The sequence below is a fragment of the Arachis hypogaea genome, chromosome 18 (genome assembly GCF_003086295.3).
Source record: "Arachis hypogaea cultivar Tifrunner chromosome 18, arahy.Tifrunner.gnm2.J5K5, whole genome shotgun sequence".
Taxonomy (NCBI): Eukaryota; Viridiplantae; Streptophyta; class Magnoliopsida; order Fabales; family Fabaceae; genus Arachis; species Arachis hypogaea.
Window position 1 is genome coordinate 129,881,620 of NC_092053.1, and position 17,895 is coordinate 129,899,514.

At 34.0% G+C, this 17,895-nt stretch overlaps 1 protein-coding gene across 1 annotated transcript; it reads left to right on the forward strand.

Moving 5' to 3' along the window:
* The first annotated feature begins 13,535 nt into the window (after nucleotides 1-13,535).
* LOC112770853 (EIN3-binding F-box protein 1) lies at nucleotides 13,536-17,693 on the forward strand. The gene is made up of 2 exons (XM_025815294.3): nucleotides 13,536-14,267; nucleotides 14,916-17,693. The coding sequence occupies exons 1-2, from the start codon at nucleotides 14,243-14,245 to the stop codon at nucleotides 16,817-16,819; spliced, it is 1,929 nt and encodes a 642-aa protein (XP_025671079.1). The 5' UTR covers nucleotides 13,536-14,242; the 3' UTR covers nucleotides 16,820-17,693.
* The last annotated feature ends 202 nt before the right edge of the window (nucleotides 17,694-17,895 follow it).

The following is a 17,895-nucleotide window of genomic DNA, read 5'->3' on the forward strand; positions in this document are numbered from 1 at the left end:
ATAATATTTAGAACCGATTAATTTGAAAGTGAAATTTTTTTTATATATATAAGAAAGTGAAATTAAAAGACTAAAATGAGATTGAGAGTACTTTAGGGGAAAAAACACAAAAAAAAAAAAGTCATAAATAAGGAGAAGTATTAGCTAAATGGGGCCATAATATTTTCGCCTTATTTTTAAATTTAAAAAGTTTTTATTTTTAAAAATTATTTTTTAAAAGATAATTTTTTAAAAATTATAATATCTATATTTGATAAATTAAATTAAAAATAATTTTTAATAAGTATAAATAAAAATAATTATATTTAGTAAAATAATTTTTAAAATTTACATAAATATAAGAATTAATAAAAAATTTATTAATATATAAAATATATTAGACTTTTTAATTTTAATAAATATAAACTAATTTAAAAATTTTCACTTTAAATTCTTTCAAAAGTACTCACATATCTTTTAAAAATTACAAACATAAATACATGCACGTAATTTTTTTGATTCATTAAATACAAAATAAAAAATATATATTTTTCAAAAATACAAGTATCTTTTAAAAAAAATTTACCAAACTAAATTTAAGTGATATTATCAAAAAGAAAATTTAATTAATGAAAAGAAGGAATAGTAGAATAAATCTGAACAATTTAATAATCATAAAATTAATAACTTAATAATAAATTCGATATAAAAAGTAAAAGTGACAGATATTGTGAAAAACAAATCATACACGCTAAATTAAAAGATTAAAAAGGGTGAATGGGATGAAAAAAATTGTAAAAACTCAGGTGAATATCATAAATCATTTATCATGTGTTTATGATTTTGTATATTTTTTTATAGGTATTTGACATTTTTTTAGTAAAATAATTAATCTCATCTATTAAAATAATCAAACATTTAACAGTCGAATAATAAAATTTTTTGAAGTAAGATAATAAAATTTTTGAATAATTATATTTTTTGTTCTTAAAATTTTAAAAAATTTTAAATATTTAATTTTATTTTTGAAGTTTAAAGTAATTTTTAGAATAAATTATCATTTCTAATTATAAAAAATTTGTGTGTTAATAAAACTAATTACAAAAAAATAAAATTAATATTATACTCATAAAAATGGTTAAATTTAAAGTTTACAATGTTAAAAATTTTTCAAAATTTCAAAATCACTCTTTTTAACATCTTTCACCTTTTAACTTCTGGACCTATGCATTCCAATCCATTCCAACCCTTCAACCTCTTTTATCACCATTACCCAACCATCACCGTTGACTCTTTTGGTCTCAATTGAGTCAATCTTACTCACTCAACTATGAAGTTGTCCCTCAATTTTTAGGGTCACCATGAATACTACTCTTATTCCACTCACCACAAGACAGTCATGTTACGCATCATTGTTTTCAATCACCATTTTCTTTTTATCATTACTATCTTCTCCTCCATAATTATTTCAAGTTTCAACTTTTGTTTCTCGTTCTCTACTAATTTTCGGTTAAGATTATCCTTTAAGCTCTCTTACTCTTTTATTACCACAATTTTTCTCCCATTCTCTCTTTTTTCTAAAATTCAGGTTAGGACTCATGTAGAGTTCTCACTAGTTATCTCTTATATTTTTTAGGGTTAAATATGATTTTGGTTTTTAATGCATAAGTCAAAAAAAATTTTTTGTCTTTAATCTTTTTTTTTGCATACAAAATCGTCCCTAAAATTCGAGTTGATTTTAAAATCATCATTTGGATAATTATACCCTTCTCTTTTTTCACCAAAATACGTAGCAACAATAATAAATCAGAAGCAAAAACAATGAAGTCATCTTTTCTTTTTTTCTTCTTCGGCAACAACAATGAAGCAAAAATAAAAACAAAATTGAAAATAGAAGAAACAAAAACATAAGCAGAAGAAACAGAAGCATAAGCGGAATTGAAAACAAAAACAGAAGTAAAATTGGAAATAGAAATAGAAGCAGAAACATAAGCAAAATTAAAAGCATCAAAATTAGAAACAGAAGAAAAATCAGATGCAGAAGTAGAAGAACAAAAAATCAAAATTGAAAACAATGTGATTAACAAAATCAGAATCAGAATCAAAATTAGTGGATTAACAAAATCATAATCAGAAACATGTGATTAACAATCTGATTAACAAAATCAGAAACAGAAGTAAAATTGGAACCCTAGAAAAATTGGAAATCGCCGATAGTGGTAATGGAGAAGACCTGGCGGAGGACGTCGTCGTTGCAGCGGCAGCAGCAAGGAAGGAGAGAGCGCGGTCGAGGGTGACTTCAGTGACGATGCGATGCTTGTTGAAGGACTGGCAGTGGCGACGCGGATAACGCTTGTTGAGGTTGACGTGGAATGGGCAGACAATGCGACGCTTGTTGAGGGACTGATTCCCGAGGGCGACGGCGGCTCGCCGACGCCGTCCCCCCTTCCCCCTCTTCCTTTCTTTCCCTTCTTCTTCCCTTCTCCCTCCTCATTCTTCCCTCCCCCTCGCAATTCCCTTTCCCCTCCCATTCTCTCTTTTTTCTTTTTTTCCTTTTTTTATTTATAATTTTTGTTAGGAATAAATAATAAAACTTAAAATTTTGGTAAAAAGGACGATTTGATAATTTCTTTCCAACAAAATCATCTTCTTCGATCTTATTTTCCCTACTAAACGCTATTTTGTCATTGTTTTTCTCGATCATTAGGGTTCTTCTAATTAGCAAGAGATGGAATTGGAGTTTTTTTTTTTGTGGTAGAAACAATAACAATAATATTAATTATATTCTTGTAATGACGCTTGTTTCTGAAAGTTCATTAATTGAGAAAAAGAATTACAAACTGGTGAACGACATAGTATTTTAGCTGGTATTGTAGTTATGGCTAGAATGGCGATGCTTGTAACGAAGGGACTTTCGTTGATTTATGTTGGGGAGTGAACTTTTTCAGAAATTTGAAATTAAAGAAAGACTTGGAAGATACAAAAAAGGATAATAAAGATATAAAATAATTGTTGGATGAGATTAGTGTTGAAATTTCAGGTAGAATCAACGATAGTAATAATGATGGGAGAGAGGTTGATAAGTTAAAAGGTTGAAGATGATAAAAATAACAATTAAACAATTTTGAAAAATTTTTAACAGAATCAATTTCAAATTTAACAGTTCAGTACTTTATCAAATGAAATGCATATATTATGGGTACAATATTATTCTATTTTTTCGTGATTAATTTTCTCAGCGTCTAAATTTTTGATGGTCAAAAAACAAAAATTTACTCAAAAATTTTATTTCTACCTCCATAATTAATTTTTTAACTATCAACTATTAGTCCAATCTTATTTTTCAATTTTACTTGCTTTAAACAACATTCTTCATCATCATCAATCAACAAGCCAAATTCAAAAATTTTCTAAATTTTTCTTTCTTATTTTCTTCCCAAACCTTTCACTCTCTCGTTTTTAACATTGCCAAACTCCTTACTCAACACCATCACATCTTTTCCTGCCAAAGTGGTCCCTGAGATTCACGATTTGCACCAATTTAGTCTCTGGCTTACCAATTATACCGTTTATGTCCCCGACTTTGTTAAAATTGCACCAGAGTCGTCCCTCCCCACATCTCCGGGCAAATTAACTGCCGCCGGCAGTGACATGGCGCTGAGATGCCACGCTGTCGTAGATAACGGCTAGCTGAGGTGGCAATTGAAACTGTTTGACCCAATGTGATCCCTGTACCTTATTTTAACCCTAATTTCTAGGATGACATCGTTATCCCTCTTCATCTTCTTGTCTCTGCTCAGCAACGTTCTTCTCCTGCTTCGTTGTTGTTACTCGTTGAACTGAAATGAAAACCATGATTGGGTGTGCGAGCCAGGATCAAGGAAGCTCTACACGATCGACGACGAGAACGTGGAGTTGGACCAGACCGTCGCGGGTACCAGAGCGCTGTGGGTGCGGCTGCCGGCTCGTGCTTGGTTGGTCCGGAGCAAATACCAACCCAGATAAGCCCTTCTTCGATTGTTCGAATTACAATGTGAGCTTTTGGTAAGAAAAATTGTTTAGTGATTTTCTGTTCTTTACTTCTTATCATATCTCATATTCATACTATGGGCAAAACATGGTGTGGATATTTTCTCTAGGCTGATGATGTAGAAGAAGAAGAGGAACATGAAGGAAGAGTGGATGCAACTGCAATTGACAATGAGCAAGTGAGAGTCAATTTAGCCTGGAGGATTGGGAAATTGGAAGCTGAAGCCCAAAAATGTATGATACAATTCTTAGGCATAGTGGTGTTTTCATTGTAGTTGTTGTATTGGTTATGACTTTGAAGTTCTGACAATGTTGTATGTAATGTGTTCATGGATGAATGAAAGTAAGAGTTGGTTTTTTATTTTCAGTTATATGTCCTGTTTTTGATACAATTTTATCATAAAGAGAAATAATTACAGATCATCTGACATCATAATAGCATAATGCATAATGCATAATTACAAAAGTAGCAAATATAAACATATTTGAGTAGCAAACATTAACATGTTTGAGTAGCAAACATTAAAGGAACAAAAGAAGTACCATAGCTAAAATATCAAGGCTGGCAATACAAAAGTTTTGACAATTGCCCTAAATAAAGCTACTATCTATTAACTGCCTTTAACAAAACAAAGAAGTACTGTCCTAAACATCCTGATGTCAAAGTCATCAATTGTTCTTTTTCCTTGGTGCTTTAAAACCGGGAGTTGGAACAAACTTCATAAAATTGGCCAATCTGAAAGATGTTGCCGCAATGGCTCCTTGCATTGGATCCACACCAATGGATTGAGGTGGTGGTGAGCTTCTTTTGGTGGACAACTTCTCTGGCCTTGATGGTGCAGGTGTAGCAGATCCTGCTATGTCCTACAGCAGAAAAACAGTTCAACACATGAGCCCATATAACAAAAAAAAATATATTTTGTTATGTTGTGACGTCAAGAAGTGTATTACCTGTGATCCTTCGTAGTTTGGTTGTGATATCTCAATCTCCACAGCAGGAGGTTTATCATTTGGTGCAGCAGCAGTATGAGGTTGAGGGCCAGCCTCAGAAGTAGAAGCAGCAGCATTTGATTTGGCTTTATCTGCAGCAGCCTTTGCAGTTACAACAGCAGCAGCTACTTCATCCAGTCTCTTCTTTGAGTACCCTCTCTTAGTATGCCCTTTTACCCCACAATATCTACATGTGAATGGCTTCAAATGCCTTTTAAAACTTCCACTTGGTTTGGCTTTTTTGTTACCACTGTTGCCCTCATCAGCATCTTTTCTCCTTTTCTTTGTTAGAGCTCCAGGCCTCCTCCTAATGTTAGGGACCTGTGGCTAAGTGTACATGGATTTCTCCCACAATGATTGGCCAGGAAGAGGGTTAATGTGATGGGCATAAGTCTTGTTGTATGCTTCCATAGTACATAGTTGGTGACAAAAGTCTTTCGGCCTCTTGTTTACCCTTGTAAGGGCAGCACAGGCATGAATACATGGAATGCCTACAGTTAGTAACACAAATGTAGAGTAAGACAATCACAGTCATCGAAGTACACAAATATTAATAATTAAGTTAAAGAGATTGATAAAGGTCACCGGTCAGGATCCAGAATTGGCAAGTGCATATTCTTTTTCCAAGATCCACCACCATGTTTGTTGGATGGCCATGAACCTCAAATTTTTCATAGTCTTCATCACCAGTCCAAATAGGCATCCAGTTCTTTGATTCTTTTCTGATTTTATCTAGGCGACTTTGAATTACAGGGGGGAAGTATGCCAACATGATTTGCCAGTTTTACCTTATTTTTCGCAATAGTTCTCATCACAAACATTCTCACCTCCTCAAGTAATGTGATGATGGGTTTGCTTCTGGCCTCTTTGATTCTTGCGTTGAAAACCTCATAGGCGTTGTTGCAAATGTTGTCTAGTTTTGGCCTATGGCTGAACTGGGACTTTATCCAAGACTCTCTAGGCCATTTGTTGAGATATGCCCAAGCCTCCTCATTCACACACCCTCTTAATCTTGTTCAAATTATCAATGAAATCCTAGAATGTTGTTGATCTGGCACATTCCCAAAGTAGTCCCCTCAACTCAAGGTCCTTCCATTGTTTGTTGAAGTTCCTCCAGAGGTGCCAAACACAGAAACGGTGGTGAACTCTTGGCATCACCTCCTGGACAGCATGAATTAAACCCTGCAAGACAATGTTACACTGTGTATCAGAACCAAAAAGTGATGTACACACTTTTATTGTACCACAGAACAATCCCTGAGTTTACATTAATGACCCTAATATAGTCCCTGACTTTCGCATTTTAATACAATTTAGTCCCTTTATTTAGGTGTAAAATGCACGATTCATCCCTTGTTCTATTTGGACATAACTAACTGTGCATATCGACAACCAACCTCATGCATACAAAATCCATCAGAGGACATACATAAGATAAAAATTTAACAACCATTATTCCAAGACAATTCACTTACATCCAGAGACTCATAGATTGTTAAAAACACATGAAAGGTAACATTACCTTCTACATATCAGAAATAAAGCACCATTCGTTAGTCTTGTGGTCTCCAAGATCAGCATGAAGCAGCTCCAGGAACCATTTTCAAGTGTCTGTATTCTCTATTTCAACTATAGCCCGGGCAATCACGTAAATGTGATTATTGGCACCTTGTGCCACAGCAGCCAAGATCTGACCTCTAAATTGTGTCTTCAAAAATGCCCCATCAAGCCCAATCAAGGGGCGACAAACTGCCTTGAATCCTATCTTGCAACCATGCAAACAGACGTACATCTTATCAAATATGACCTCTCCATCTAGTTGAGGTTCGACACAGATCTGAACCGTAGATTCAGGATTCATCTTCAGTAAAGTTTCAGCATAGTTCTTGCATCTGCCAATGCCCTTGCAATGGAATTCCTATTCAACATAAAGTCACACTTTGTCTTGAAGTACACAGCAGCCTCACATTGTTTAAAATTAGGGTATTTCCTAATCTTTTTCACTAATTTACTAGTAACCTAAGCCCTATTAGCAGCCTTGTTGGTGTTCTCCCTCGCACAAGTATGATCGTCGTTGAAAGTTTTGATTTGCCAACATGAGTCGTCACAGTCCCTTGAGGCATACACAACCCAGACACACTCTTTCACCTTGCACACAGCCCTGCATCTAATATTGTCATTTTTCTTGAACTTAATTCTCCTCCCCTCTTGGATAGTATACTCTCTTACAGCCTCTTTGAACTCATACTTGGTGTTAAATTTCATACCCACTTATAGTTGTAGCTCACCGAATCTTGCTCTATTCCTAAAGATTGAAAATTCATCTGAGTCCTCATCAGATTGCAGCTCATTCTCAGAATTAGGAGGAGTCTTCATCTCCTCTGAGTGCTAAGAATTAGCACCATCAGACTCTGCACCTGGGTCAAGTGCTTCATACACATCAACAATCCTTGGAGTTCCCACAAACCCTAAGTCCACCTCTCCATCTAACACATCCTAAACCAATGCATCATCTGGTTGCATTATGTTCTCTTTTGTCTTAGCAGCAGTATATGCACCTCTTTTGATGTCTTTTAGTTTCTTATTTCTTGGTTTGGACATACTTACATTGTCTTCACTGCTAGAGCTGTCTTCTTAGATTGGCTTAAAGGAACTATCCTCTAAACTATCATCATCAATGGAGTCATCATTTATAGTTAAGTCAACATGAAGAGCTTCCTTGCCCTTATTAGCAGACCTTCTATATGTTCTAGCAGCCTAAGATATTGTAATTCTCCTAGGTAAGAACTGAGGTTTGGACTTCATTTTTGATTTGCCTTTGTCTTTTGCTGTGAAGCATGTCTTGGTAGTCTCTCTCAACTTAGTTTTTAGGCTTAGTTGGGCTTCTGAATGGACTTTTTAGTTAGTTTGGGTTTGGAGATAGATATTGGGTTGGGCTTTGACTTAGGCTTGGGCTTTGATTAGAATTGAGCTTCAGTATGGGTTTGTCATGAGCCCTAGCAGGATTTGGATTAGGGGTTGTATTATCATCAACGGGGTTTGAAATAGTGACAGGGTTGGTTTCAGGGGGGTTGGAATAGGACTGTTTATGGGGCTTGGGTTTGCATTTAGGATAGGATTCGGTTCTGTAGTTGGGTTCGACGTGTTACCATCAGCTTTAGGACCCTCACTTATGTTCTTCTTGCTCACCAAGTCTCCCTCACAAGTATCATCAAGCCATACTACAACTCCCTTCCCTGCAATCACCTCTGGTGTGGACACTCCATGCTCAAAGTACACATCAACAATTCCATCATTCTTGTGTGCAGCAAAACATATCTCTCTTAACTCACTATCACATGTAAGAGCCCTCAGTCCACCATCTAAGCTCCTCTCCGGAGGCAGTCACCAACACTAAAGTATGTTTTCATACCCAAGCTCCTTGTAATAGTTCCTTACGAAGAACACATCCAACGTGTCCTCATCTAAATCTCCTAAGTAAGTTCTGTTATCTGGTGAGTACACTAATATTCCATCATCATTTTTTTTAAATGTTCCCCCATGATGGAACATGATATCCATCAAAGTCTCCATTTGCATTATGCAAAAAACCAAATTGAGGAATCAGACAATCAGATTCACACATGCAAAAACAAACATTGACATTCAACCACATACAAAACACCAGAAACACCCATCAACCAACCCAACTAAGATTGCATTAAAAACAGAGTATGAAAAAAATTTCTCCACTACCCACAAAAATACTAACAGATAATGAAAAACTTTAAACTTTTATCAACCAAAAGCAAATTTTCAACAAACACAGACATTGATGCATATCTTTTTGTTGAAAAGGATTATTTTTTGCGAGTTCAGACGTACTTTCGTGTGCTCGCGATGAAATTCTTCTCCTTCCGTCAGCGATAACAATCGTACAAAACTATCACAGTGGCAGTGAACTCCACGGAGTCAAATATTTTCAACCTTCAAACCCTATACAGTGGCCATAACTCAGGATTTCATGGTGCATTGTTTTGGTTTTCAGAAGTCGAAGAGGAAGATGAAGTGATCACAGAGGTTTTGTTTCTAAACATATCTCAAACGACGCCGTTCCATCCATCCATATTTTTAGCGCCAAAAGTCTCTCTCCATCGTGGTATCTCAGCGCCATGTCAATGCCGACGGCAGTTAATTTGCCCGGAGATGTAGAGAAGGACAATCCTGGTGTAATTTTAACAAAGTCGGAGACATAAACGGTGCAATTGGTAAGTCAGGGACTAAATTAGTGCAAATTATGAATCTCAGGGACCACTTTGGGGTTTAACTCCACCGCCACCACATACCATATTGCTACCACATTTATTTGCCTTCTATTTTATTCCTTTTTTCCACTACCGTGTCGTAGGAAGTGGTGTTATTTTATGGTGGTAGAAAGTGAAAGAGAATGAGAAGGAGGAAGAAAAGGAGAAAGAAGACGAAGAAAAGAAGGAGGAAGTGATGGTTGTAGGCTGATAATGAAGATAACAACTATATAGTTAAATGATGGGCAATTTACATAAATAAAATGATTGAAGGAAAATATTATGCAAATACAACATTGACAAACTCCATACGCAAATACAATAAATACAATTGTATATAATCCGCTATACCCTGTAGCGGAACCTAGATGCACGTAATTCGCTATACCCTCTCGCGGATTACGTTGAGAACATGCATAACATAAACCGCTACACTCTGTAGCGATCTATGACCAAATTTTATGAAAACATAATTCGCTACACCTTGTAACGGATTATGAGGAGGGTGGCTTATTATATAAACATGTGTAATAGTAACAACCAATGTAGCAAAATGAACGAATTGATACAAAATGTAATTGTCATTTGCAAAAATAGATTATTGTAAAAGCTAACTTTTAAAAACTAATTTTTTAAAAGTTGTAGGCATATGTATTTGATAAATTAAATTAAAAATAATTTTTAATAAACACAAATAACAATAAATGCGTTTAATAAAATAACTTTTAAAATTTAAAAATACTACAATAGATATTAGGTGTTTTTAAATTTTAAATTTAAAATATTATAATAGTTTTTAAAATTTAGATATTAATTAATATATAAGGCTATTAGTCTATATTAACTTTAAAAATATGTAATAATTTTATTTATTAAGTTTGATTTTTTTAAAGAACCAAAGAACATCTTATCTGTAATAAGTAGGGGTGATGACATCTAGCAGGATTCTTAATGCTGCAACATTTACATATGAATGGGCATAAAATAATTTTTTTTTTAAGAAATGAGCTTAACACAACTAAGTGGAGCAACAAAGAGAAAAAAATAACTAATAAAAAAACAGAAAAATAGAAAAACAGAAACAAAAATAAATCAAAGATTATTTTCGATATTGTCATCAACAACCATTAGGATTAACTCTATTCCACTAGTAGTAGCTCGTACGAGACCTATTAATATATCTAAAATTTATATATTTTTTAATTAATTAACAAAGTATAAAAGAAACGTAAAAAAAAGTGAAGAAAAAAATATAATGGAGTACAATTGAATACTTATAAATTTAAACATGTCAAGTTATTTTTTTTTAATTTGAATAGATAAAAAATCTTATACATTATAAGCTTCAAGAAAATAGTATGGACGACATCAAAATACATTACAAAAGATTATAATTTAAGAAAAAAAGTTAAAAATATATCATTATTGGTAATAAAAAATACTGAAACATAAAAGAGAAAATTTAAAAAATTAAAATATAGTAATCATGAAAATTTTGAGTATGTAAAATTATATTGGTCGTACGATATATTGCAAATGACGATTACATTTTGTACCAATTCGTTCATTTTTCTACATTGATTGTTACTATTACACAAGTTTATATAATAAGCTACTCTTCTCATAATTCGCTACAGGGTGTAGCGGATTATGCTTTCACAAAATTTGGTCATAAACCGCTACAGGGTGTAGCGGTTTATGTTATGCATGCTCTCAACGTAATCCGCTAGACGTGTATCTGAGTTCCGCTACAGGGTGTAGTGGATTACATACAATTGTATTTGCATAACATTTTTCTTTAATCATTTTATTTATGTAAATTGCCCTTAAATGATTGTTGTTTATGATGATGTCATTGGTGATGCGACAGTTGATCAGAACGAGAAATAGCAAATGTTGTTAGGAGTTTGTGACAGTGGATTCTAAGTGGTGGTGAAAGTGAGAATGGAGGCGAGAGGTGGTGGCAATGAATTTTTCTTAAAAAAAAAAAGGAAAAATAAAATAATGGTAGTGTTGACTATTATAATAAGAAAAAGTATAAGAAATTAGTTTTAGTTATTTTGCATTAGCCAATTTTAGTATTTATGTTTAGAGTTTTGGTTTTAAAATTATATGTTTATGATTTAAGGTCTATAATTTAAAATAAATAAAATAATTTAAAAAAAAGTTAGTTGATGTTAATTGAAAAAAATTAATTATCTAATATTATTCCTATGATAATGATGAAAAAAATATTAACTTGAAAGAGAAAAACTAAAAGATAAAAAATATGTTTTCATTTAGTGGACGGTAAAAAAATTAATAATAAAGATAAAATTAAAATTTATTTAAAAATTAAATTAAATTAAAACGTTATATATATCTAAAAATTTAAGATGAAAAATATATTTTATTTTAAAATTTTTTATAATCAAACATTTTATAAATCAAACTTTGGATATTCAATTGGATACTGACAATAGATAAAAAATGAGGCTAATTTTTTTTGTTATAGAAGTAGAAGCGGTGATATACTTTAATATTGTAATTTTTGGTATTTTTTAAAACTGTGGGAAGTACACAAATCAGAGAGTCCGATTTCTGTACCTCAAATTTTTTTGTGTACTTCTCACAAATCGGACGATCCAATTTCTACTTCTCTAATTAAACGATTCCACATTTGAGTATAACACCCCAACAATTTACATTTTAAAAAAACACCACTACCGCTCCAATATTAAAAATAAAAGGTTCAAAAAATGACCATAATGATAATAATAGAGTTCTACAAACAAGCAAAATAGATAACTTTTTTTTTATATTTTTTTTCTTACTTACTTATTTATATATAGTACACTTATACTCATGCTGTCTTTTCTCCTCTTTCTTTTTTTTTTTCGTTTTTTTGTTATCGCCGTTGTCCTCGTTACCACCACCGTTATCATTATCATCACTTCTTTCTCATTCTCTTCCTCTTCTTCTTCTTTTTTCATTTGATTTTTTCTTTGTCTTCTTTTTCTTCCTCCTCCTCATCATCATCATCATCGTTGTCTTCTTTTTTTTATACGTAAATAATACTGTTTATTCTCTTTCAAATTTTTACACTTGTTCTATTTAATTTTGCAGTGTTATCTACTAATTTTTCACTTATTTTTTTTATAGAAAAATTTATAAATTTACAACTCAAGTATTTATGGAATAAATTTTTGGTTCCATACATCATTTAGTTGAAAATTTCGGTGTTATAGAGTGAAAGACACTTTGGTATCACTCTTTAAAAATATATACGTTGTTTTATATATCAGATATGTTGTCTTTTTCTTATACATAAACGCCAATGTTCATTTTCTTTCAAATTTTTACACTTGTTCTATTTAATTTTGCAGCATTATCTACAGATTTTTCTACTTATTCTCTTTTCTATTAAAATTTGTGAATTTACAATTCAAATTTTCATGAAATAAATTTTTAGTTCTATCACATTATTTACTTAGAAATTTCAGCGTTAGAGTGAAAATATTTCGAAATTATTTTTTAGATTTTTATATGTTGTTTTATATATAAGATAAACATTCAATTCATTGAATATATACGGTATTTTAAAAAGAATCAATATTTTTTGTGGTGTCAATTTTAAGTAATTTGGTGCTATCATGTTCTATTTTATAGAGTCAATGTGGTATTTTAATATGTAATTTACTTTTTACATTCTCCATCATTGTATTCAAATTTTATTGTCACTTTAAATAAATCTCGATGCTATTTTTATTTTTAACAAGAATTCAATCTAATAAGTATAAACCTACATCCATTTAACTAAATAAAATTGCAATATAGTTCAAACAAATTCATTCAAGTCTAATATAAAAAGTAATGCCCCTAAAAAAAATAAGAACAACAAAAAAGAAAGAAAGAAAGAAAGAAGAAGAAGAATAAGAAATAAAAAAGATCAACATTAAAAAAAAGATTTATGTGTTTTTGTAATAAAATTTTGGTGTCAAAATAAAAAAAATTCTATATTATCATTAAAAAATTATGGTATTATTTTTTTAATAAATTTTATACAATTCAAAAATTTTCATCTTTTCTTTTTATGATTTTTTTCTCTTTTTTATTATTTTTTATTTTTTATTATATTTTTTATAATTCTTTTTTACTCACTCTTTGAAGATGAATAAAATAAAAAAAAAATAACGATAACAAATGAAAAAAATATAAAAAAAATAAAACGCAGCAATAGCGCTAATAAAAGAAAGAGGAGAATTAAAAAAAAGAAAGAAGATAAAGTGCGTAATTTTAGGTGCAAGTTAGATTTGGTGGTAAAAGAACTTAAAGATGTGTAGCGAAACTGTAATAATAATAATCAAAGGTGTTTTTGTTTAAAAATCTGAATATCTCATTCTCAACTAGTTATGATGATTCATTGAATGGTACAAAACCATTTCAGAAAAGAAAAACGCAAAAATGGAAATGGAATAAAACCAGTAGCTGGTTTCTGGTATTTGATTTGGTGGTGGGGTGACTGATGACTAATGAGGAGAGAATAAAACAAAAGAAAATAGAAAAAACATTAAAAATAATAAAGAAATTGGGCACTTTGAATGAATGCTCAGATACATTGCACTTGTCTGAATTCATTGTATTGTGTGATGTACTCATGTACCTGAAAATCAAATCTGTTCCCACTTAGCAATAAAAGCTTTCTCGCCTCTTTTATTTTCACAACCACCCAAACCCTTCTTTCTTTCTTCATTCACTTTCTCTCTCTCTCTTTTTTTGCCCTATCTCATAGGGTTCTTCTTTTTCCCCAATTCTCTTCCTTGCTCTCTCATGAACCCTTGCCCCCAACAGCAAAACGTCGCCGTTTCACTTGCAGTTACCTTCTCTTTCGTCTTCGTTGTCTTTTTTGCTCTCTTTGGAGGGTTCTTTTGCGGTCAACAGCTTAGATTTCACTACCTTTCGGGGTTTTTTGAGCTGTGCCCATGTCTCAAGTCTTTGGCTTTTCAGGTAATTTCTTCGATTCAAAGCGTTTCTGGTTCGATTTCGTTTATGGGTATCTCTAGTTTTTTTTCTATGTTTATGTTAGGTTATTATTTGGGGATATTTTAGTATATGAAAAGAAAATTGAGGCTTTGATTGTTAGTACACGCTTTCTCAGGCTCATATGATAACTTTTTTTAATAGTTGTTTGGTAAAGATGATTTATTGTGTTTTGGATGAGAAAAATTCTTGTTAATTATTGGTGGATCTGATAAGAAATGAATAAATTTAGAGTCTGATTATTCTGAGATACTTAGGTGATTTAGCCTTGAGTTAGATTTTCAGAACTACGTTTTGTATGCCTAAACATCAATTTTGTTAGTAGTTGTTCTTGGTCTTGGGTGAAATTTGGGTTTTCCTTTTGCAATTATTTAGCTGAAGGTGTTACTTTGTGTTATTTTACTTATTACTATTACTATTGTGTCTGCATGTGATCGGTAATTTTGTTGAGAGTTGACTTGACCCTGGTGTTGACTTGACAAGTCCGTAAGATTATTCTGTTTCTGTTGCTTGTTCAATGTTTTCGTTCATAGAATAGATACCACACGGTGAATTTTATGTGCAAACAATTTGTTATCTTTTTTCTTTTCTGATTTTGTTTGTGTGATTTCTCAGGTGGTGACGATTTTTGCACTGGGGGGTCAGTATATGCGAACCCAAAGGATGCTAACATCTTCTTGTCGCTCGGTCGATCAGTTGACTTTTACTACCCTCTTCCTAAGAGGTCTCGCATCAGCGTTTCATTTGATCTCGATGGAGATTGGTTTGAGCAGAAGCAGAAGACATCTATTGAAGCCCTGCCAGATGAGTGCCTCTTTGAGATTCTTAGGAGATTGCCTGCTGGCCAAGCTAGGAGCGCTTGCGCTAACGTGTCAAAGCGCTGGCTTATGCTTCTAAGCAGCATCTCCAATAGTGAGATTTGCAGCAACTCAAATGAAAAGGAGCTTAGTGACAAGGAGGGTGATGATCTGGAATTCGGAGATGGGGGATTCCTCTCCCGGAGCTTGGAAGGAAAGAAGGCTTCTGATGTTAGACTCGCTGCCATCGCTGTGGGGACATCACATCGTGGTGGATTGGGTAAACTTTCAATCCGTGGAAGCAACTCAGATCGTGGGGTTACTAATCTTGGTCTCAAGGCAGTTGCTCGTGGATGCCCTTCTCTGAAGGCTTTCTCTCTGTGGAACGTTTCTACTGTTAGTGATGAAGGCTTGATCGAGGTTGCTGAGGGGTGTCAAAAGTTAGAGAAGCTTAACCTTTGCAAGTGCTCCGCAATTTCCGACAAGGCTTTAATTGAAGTCGCAAAGAAGTGCCCAAATCTGACCGAGTTGTCTATTGAGTCTTGCCCTCAAATTGGCAATGAAGGTCTACAAGCTGTGGGAAAGTTGTGTGCCAATCTAAGGTCGGTCTCAATCAAGGATTGCACCGGAGTCGGTGATCAGGGAATAGCTGGCCTGTTAACTTCTGCTTCCGTTGTTCTGAGAAAGGTGAAGCTCGAGTCGCTGGCTTTATCTGATCTCTCTCTGGCAGTTATCGGGCACTATGGATTTTCGGTCACAGATCTTGTCCTCAATTGCCTTCCAAATGTTAACGAGAAGGGTTTCTGGGTTATGGCCAATGGTCGTGCGCTGCAGAAACTTACGTCCCTCACAATCGGATCCTGCCGAGGTATAACAGATGCTGCTATTGTAGCTATTGGAAAGGGTTGTCCAAATGTGAGGAACTTCCGTCTCAGCAAGTGTGCATTTCTGTCGGACAACGGGTTGGTATCATTAACCAAGGCCGCTCCATCGATCGAGAGCCTACAATTGGAAGAGTGCCACAGGTTTACCCAATTTGGGTTTTTTGGTATCCTTTTTAACTGTGGTGCAAAATTGAAGGTTCTTAATGTCGTTAGCTGCTATGGAATTAAGGATCTGAATCTGGCACTGCCAGCTGGATCTCCTTGCTCCATTACCTCACTATCAATCCGTGACTGTCCTGGATTTGGAAATGCTAATCTTGCTGTGCTTGGGAGGCTTTGCCCACGTCTTAAGCATGTCGAATTGAGTGGACTGGCAGGAATAACTGACGCAGGGTTTCTTCCACTGCTTGAGAGCTCTGAGGCTGGTTTGGTTAAAGTTAACCTTAGCGGTTGCCTGAATCTGACTGACATAGTAGTTATCTCCTTGGCCAATTCACATGGCTGGACTCTTGAGGTGCTAAACCTTGATGGCTGCCGAAACATCACTGATGCCAGCTTAAAGGCAATTGCAGTCAATTGCCCCTTGCTCTCTGATCTCGACGTTTCCAAGTGCGCCATCACTGATGCCGGGGTTGCTGCCCTTGCCCGTGGCAAACAGCTCAATCTGGAGATCCTTTCTCTGTCATGTTGCTCTTCAGTATCAGAGAAGAGCTTGCCCGCGTTGAGGAAGCTTGGCAACAGCCTCACCGGACTGAACATCCAGCACTGCAGTGCAATCAGTGGCCGTGCAGTTGGCATGCTTGTTGAACATCTCTGGAGGTGTGACATCCTCTGTTGAACCAAAATCCAAAACGCCTTGATATCCGCTGTGAAATCGGTGGAAAGTTTCCGAATCTATCTAAATCAGGAAGGTTTTTTTAGACAGCTTCTATAGTTAGTGTTGCACAGTTCTGTTTTTGGGTCAATCAATTATGGGTCTTGGCCTTCATCATCAACATCATCATCATCAACATCATCATCATCATCGCCATCCAGTACCGGTTTCCCTTTTTCCAGAGAGAGCAGTCATTTGGTCCTTTTTCCTCAAATTTTTTGCAGGTTTTCAAACCTGTTCAAATCTTTTTGGCATCCTAAAAAGATTGGATAGCCACTTTTTAAATGGCTGTGATATCTCTGTGAACATAGTTAACCTGGTTTTCTGGTAGTTTTTAGGTTCATCTTTCTTCCAAAGTGCTGGCACCTGATGTTTTTAGCCATATACATGGCTTTTACATCGGTTTTGCCACCATGCTTGTGTCCTTAGTCCTTGTTCAAAGTTTGTTTCAAATGGTATTTACCAAATTATCTCACATACTTGAACCTTTCAAGTTCTTGATGTGAAAATTTGGTTCTCCCTTTTAGTCCAAGGGGCATGTTGCTTTCTGTAGTGCTGTTATATCATTTTGGTGTGGTTGCTTTTGCACAAAGTTCAGTTATGTGATGAAGCCTTTGTCTTTGAGGGGCTTTGGTCCATGGCAGCAAGTTATTCAGGTTCTGCCATGACAACCTTTAAGGTTGTTTTTTATTTACCAAGCTCCTATTTTTTGAGGCTTCATCTTTTTTTTTTTTTGAACTTAGTCATTTGTAACACACCTTTGTTATTGTGTAATGATCTCAACTCATATATGCCCTTTGTACTCTCTATGTTATTAATGAATAAATTCTTTGTAATATTTATTCCCCCCTTATATCATCATTCAAGCCAAGTATAATCAAACAAACAACTTTAGGCATATTGTGGAAACTTTTTACTCTTCATAAAAAAAAAATCTTGGTAAGAAATGTTTGGTGGTTCATATATTTCTATTGAGTAAAGGGAATCCACAAAAAGGAAACTTAAAAAAAAAGGAAATTACAGATTTAAAAAGATTTGGT